Source organism: Zea mays, chromosome 9 (genome assembly GCF_902167145.1).
Source record: "Zea mays cultivar B73 chromosome 9, Zm-B73-REFERENCE-NAM-5.0, whole genome shotgun sequence".
NCBI lineage: Eukaryota > Viridiplantae > Streptophyta > Magnoliopsida > Poales > Poaceae > Zea > Zea mays.
Genome location: NC_050104.1, coordinates 151875045 through 151880868, shown reverse-complemented (window position 1 = coordinate 151880868; position 5824 = coordinate 151875045). Strand labels below are relative to the sequence as shown.

Here is a 5824-nt window from a genome sequence, read left to right as displayed (position 1 = left end):
TGCCAAGGCGGCTAGAGGCAGGCTTACGATTCCTTTACGCATGTGTTTTACCACAGGTGGTTGTGGGCTCCCTTTGTCTAGCGTGCGTTATGGCGGGCGGGCATCAGACGTTTTTAAGAATTTATCACGGTGAAAGACAAGCTTAGGCTATAATTTAGAAGAATATCGAGGAATAATCGATAGAGGCCTTGGTTTGCATAGTTTGGATTAAGCTAACATAGCAATCAATAATATTAAATAAGCTTTATTCCATAGTTGAAAATTGGGATGTTACATTTTGGCTTTTCTAGGTGCATATTTTTTCTATGCACCTAAATATAGTGTATGTCTAGATGCATACAAACATCATCTATGAACCTAGAAAAGCCAAAACAACCTACAATTTGGAATAGATGGAGTACTTTGACAGTAAAGTTTTTCTATATGTATGTTTCTGGATAGTTACATGTTCTACAAAATGTGTTTTCATGAAAATTCTATGATAAGAATTTTCATAGGATGCCTGGTGAAATCTAGCCCAATCAGTACTGATTAACTACTACGGAAACATGAATTACTTTAGCAACTTAAGCATTTCATCACCAAATAACTTTCATTCTTGTGTAGGATGATTTTGGACTCAAGCTGAAAGAAGAGGCTATGCTCAGTAGAGTATTAAAGGAGGCACTCTTGTCAAAGGAACTTGACAATGGGCAATTGGAGTCTGATCTGTCATCTTCATTTCGTATCCAAGATGTTATGAGAAATGAGACCCAGAGAGTTCAGGATGAACTTTCTTGCATCACCCACAAGGCTAAGCAGTTAGAGCTTCAGGTAATATCATACCCTTAACCCCCTCCCCCTCCCCAGAAACCAATAGTTCATTTTTTTCCTCTGATCAAAGTAGGATTCTGAGGATGGTTTCCCTTCCATTTCCATCATGTATTACTTTTGATTTGTCTTGTCCCTGGTGTTAGCCAGTTGTAATGTTCAAGTTTCAGTGTATCTCAAAATACTTGTAAGCAGGTAGGTCTTGTTGCTGAATGGCTTGGTTTCCAGACTGTTTGGAGGACGGGTGATGCAACTGCCATATCATTGGTCTAAAAAATATTGTTAACCTGGACAAATCCATTTAAGTTTTCCAATCAAGTTAGTGTGCTTGTTTAGACTTTGCTAGTCATCATTTTTCAAGTTTTGACATCTTGCTAAGAATCTAGGATATAATGTGCACACGTTGAATTGTGGAAGTCCTTCCAATAAGTTTTCTTGTTTGGGATATTCAGTTAGATTTCTTTTTGAATGTTTCTGGAACCAGGTGTAAAATTGAAATGATGGGTGTATCCGATGGTTCCAGGGATCATCACTTTTTGAATACCTGGGAGAATCTAACATAAGTAGCTAAAAAGAATATTGTATTGCATTAATGTTTGCACACTAAGTGGGGCGCACAACTTCACAAAAGGTCCAAATCATGCAGTGTGTTCAGATCAAGTTTCCTAGAGAGGCAGCAATTGATCACTAAACATATTGTTGTGGTTATTCTTGTACCTTCTGAAAAGGCATGATTCTTGAAGCTGGAAATCTAATAACTTGTTTGGTGTAAGGATGGTGTTCCATGTTGAATGCTAAATATTTTAGATTCTAGCTTCGATAGGCTATATGGTCTATTGTTACAAATTTGTTGCGCTGCACTTAACAGGTATCCAAGAAGGATGAAGCGATCAATGAGCTCCAACAGGACTTGCAGGAATCTGCCAAGGAGCTTGCGTCTCTACGCGGAACACTAAAAACAGTGACTGAGGAGAGGGACCTTTCCTGGCAGGAATCCAAGCAGCTCAGAAGAAACATCAACATCATGCAGAACGAGGTCGTGTCACTGAAGAAGAAGATTGAAGCCTTGGACGAAGACATACTCCTCAAGGAAGGGCAGATAACAATACTGCAGGATAGCATCGACAAGTCGTTCGACATCATCTACAGCCCCAGGTCCATGAGAGAGTTTGACATGGAGTGAAGAGTGCGGCGAAGAACATTGTCCTTTTCAGATATGATGTGCATTTCGTGAAAGACAGAGAGGTGCTTGTGAATACGTCGGCGTTCATACGATTCCGCAGTGTCTTCGTGCGATATATCATAGTGGCTTGTTTTGGAACTCATTGCTCGGTTTACACCATTTGTAAAGCGTGCATAACTTGAGATATGATATGGGAAGTCCTTTTCCAATTACCATCACTTGCCCCAAAGGTTGTTTCATGTGCTGTCAAGTTCTTGATGAATGTTGGAGTAGTGGATGCATGCTGTCAAGTTTTTTTTGTAATTGCAATTTTTTTGTAATTCAATTTTTTTCTAAATGGAGGGGGTAGCGCCCGCCGTCTCGCAGTTCCGCCCGCTATCGCACGCCTGCCTATCATCCTCGTCGTGGATTCTGGAGCCCCAGTTGATAATTCTTAATTTCCACGAATTGCGTTGTTTGGTTAACTGCAAGCGCTCATGTAGCTTGACCAGTGGAACGTTTTTTTTATGAAAGGGAGGAGCAGGGTTTCGAGGCGTAGCTCTGAGATGTCTCTGAATGGAGCAAGTAAAGGTAAAGGGGATGCCGAGTTGCTGCTTGTTTTTGGTTGACTATTAATTCCATCCGTCTTGTTTATTTCAACCCGCCTATGAGCATCTCCAACAATGATCTGTATTATTGTTGTATTTTAAAAATATTGAGTTTACCTTCAATGTGTCAATTCGTAATTGTTTTTTATCTCTACTATATTAAAAATATTGTTTTTTTACGGGTCATATATTTATCTTTATCTTTACTATATTACACTAATATTTTTCAAAAAAAATCCTTAGATTTTTTAAGAATCAACCCACACTTTTTTACTATATTAAAGTGCCAGTTTCAACGGTATAATCTCTTCCATATTCCTACTACTATAATAAGAGAGTTAATATAAAAATAAGTTAAAATTATGTATAAGTGAGTATTTAAATATTAAAGCATCTTCAAAGGTAACCAAAACACCTCGTCCCAATTCCTATTTTAGGGAAAAGTCAAAAAAACTCACTCCAACCGTTCCTCATCTAGCCTCCCTATTTCTCCGCCGCCGAAAACAGCAGGTCGCGCAGCGCAAAAAATTGCCGCCATCTGCTCCTCCCAAAACCCAAATCCCTGCCTTTCCTGCGCGGGCAGCTGCTTCCCAATCGCAACATCGTTGGAGCCCTGCTGCCCTAGTGAAAGGAAAATGTGCCATTGGGCCATTTCTAAGTGTTTTGGTGATTTAGTGTCCAACACAAGCACTTAAGTGATAAACTATGCCAAATTGTGGTTAAGGTGAAAATCAATATAAAGGTATGATTCTAGACTTAGTACATTGGTTTTTATGTGCTAACATGTTTGTCTAAGTGTTAGAATCAGAGGAAATTCAACTGGAAAGGCTTGGCTCGAAGCAGCCAAAAGTCTGCTCAGTCTGGGTGCACCGGACTGTCCGGTGGTGCACCGGACAGTGTCCGGTGCGCCAGGCTGACTCTGGCGAACTAGCTGCTCTCGGGACTTCGACGGCGGCATACGGCTAAAAATCACCGGACTGTCCGGTGGTGCACCATACTGTCCGGTGAGCCAACAGTCGGTCGGGCAAATGGTCGGCCGCAGAATCCGCGCACGACGCGTGGCAAGTGCCAACGGTCGGAAGGGACACCGGACAGTGTCCGGTGCGCCAACGGCTCCAAGACTGCAACGGTCGGCTTCGCCAAATAAGGAAAGAGATCCGCACCGGACAGTGTCCGGTGGTGCACCGGACTGTCCGGTGCGCCAGGCGATAGAAGGCAAGAATTGCCTTCCTGGAATACACTCAACGGCTCCTAGCTGCCTTGGGGCTATAAAAGGGACCGTAGGCGCATGGAGAAAAACACCAAGCATTTTCTAAGCATTCCTAAGCACCAAGACTTCGATTCCACGCATTTGATTCTTTGTGATAGCAACTAGAGCTCCATTTGAGTTGTGAACTCGCTGGGTTGTGTTGTGAGCTCTTGCTGTGACTTGTGTGCGTGTTGGTACTCTGATTTCGTGTCTTGTGTGCGTTGCTCATCCCTCCCTTACTCCGTGCTTCTTTGTGAACATCAAAGTGTAAGGGCGAGAGGCTCCAAGTTGTGGAGATTCCTCGCAAGTGGGATATAGTAAAGTGAAAGCAAAACACCGTGGTATTCAAGTGGGTCTTTGGACCGCTTGAAAGGGGTTGATTGCAACCCTTGTCCATTGGGACGCCACAACGTGGAGTAGGCAAGTGTTGAACTTGGCCGAACCACGGGATAAACCACTGTGCCATCTCTGTGTTGATCTCTTTGTGGTTATCGTGTTGTGCAAGCTCTCCTCTCTAGCCACTTGGCTTAATTGTGCTAACTCCTAATTAAGTTTTGTGGATTAATTTTCAAGTTTTTACAGGATCACCTATTCACCCCCCTCTAGGTGCTCTCAATTGGTATCGGAGCCGTTCTCTTCAAGAAAGGGACTAATCGCCCTAAGAGATGGATCTTAAAGGCAAGGGGATGGTGGTCAACGATAAGGAGAAGGAGTCCTTTGTCAATGATCCAAAGGAGGACAAGCCTACTGACTCGGGCTCGAGCCACAAAAGAAAAGATGGGAGGAAGAAGAAAACAAGGCGCATCAAAGAGATAGTCTACTACGACAGCGACGAATCCTCTTCTTCCCAAAAGGACGACGACAACGACTATGAGAAAAAGAAGACGGTTAATTCAAACTTCTCTTTTGATTATTCTCGTATTCCTCAAAGTACCAATGCTCATTTACTCTCCATTCCACTTGGTAAACCTCCTCATTTTGATGGAGAGGACTACGGATTTTGGAGTCACAAAATGCGTAGTCACTTGTTCTCTCTTCATCCTAGTATATGGGAGATAGTAGAGAGTGGAATGAAATTTGATAGCTCGGATAGTCATTTGTTTATCAATGAACAGATTCATAAAAATGCACAAGCTACTACTGTGTTGTTAGCCTCATTGTGCAGGGACGAGTACCATAAGGTGAGCGGCTTGGACAATGCCAAGCAGATCTGGGACACCCTCAAGATCTCACATGAGGGGAACGACGTCACCATGCTCACCAAGATGGAGTTGGTGGAAGGCGAACTCGGGAGATTCGCGATGATAAGAGGGGAGGAGCCAACCCAGACGTACAACAGGTTTAAGACCCTTGTCAACAAGATAAGGAGCTATGGAAGCACGCGATGGACGGACCACGACGTCGTCCGCCTAATGCTAAGATCCTTTACTGTACTTGATCCACATCTGGTAAACAATATTCGTGAAAATCCTAGGTACACCAAGATGTCGCTCGAAGAAATTCTTGGGAAATTTGTAAGCGGGCGGATGATGATCAAGGAGGCGAGATACGTAGATGATGCGTTGAATGGCCCAATCCACGAGCCTCAAACCGTTGCTCTCAAAGCAACAAGGAGCAAGGAGGCGCTACCTAGCAAGGTGGCGCAAGTTGAGGCAGCCGGGCTTAATGAGGAAGAAATGGCCCTCATTATCAAGCGGTTCAAGACGGCACTAAAGGGTCGCAAGGAGCACTCCAACAAGAACAAGACGAAGGGGAAGCACTCCTGCTTCAAGTGTGGTAAGATTGGTCATTTTATCGCTAATTGCCCCGATAATGATAGTGACCAGGAAAAGAAGAGTGGAAAGTGGGAAAAGAAGAAGAACTACAAGAAGGCGAAGGGCGAGGCACATCTTGGAAAGGAGTGGGATTCGGATTGCTCCTCGTCCGACTCCGACAACGAAGGACTCGCCGCCACCGCCTTCAACAAGTCATCCCTCTTCCCCAACGAGCATCACA

General features: G+C 43.6%; 1 protein-coding gene across 1 annotated transcript; it reads left to right on the top strand.

Annotated features, from left to right (window-relative positions):
* The first annotated feature begins 536 nt into the window (after positions 1–536).
* LOC109942357 (cingulin-like) lies at positions 537–2261 on the top strand. The gene is made up of 2 exons (XM_020544293.3): positions 537–813; positions 1679–2261. The coding sequence occupies exons 1-2, from the start codon at positions 640–642 to the stop codon at positions 1991–1993; spliced, it is 489 nt and encodes a 162-aa protein (XP_020399882.1). The 5' UTR covers positions 537–639; the 3' UTR covers positions 1994–2261.
* Positions 2262–5824: the final 3563 nt, after the last annotated feature.

Bases quoted from the DNA above. Each gene is read 5' to 3' on its own strand.
- LOC109942357 (XM_020544293.3), top strand. From the start codon at position 640: ATGCTCAGTAGAGTATTAAAGGAGGCACTCTTGTCAAAGGAACTTGAC. The intron at 814-1,678 runs GTAATATCATAC...TGCACTTAACAG, and splicing joins CTAAGCAGTTAGAGCTTCAG to GTATCCAAGAAGGATGAAGC.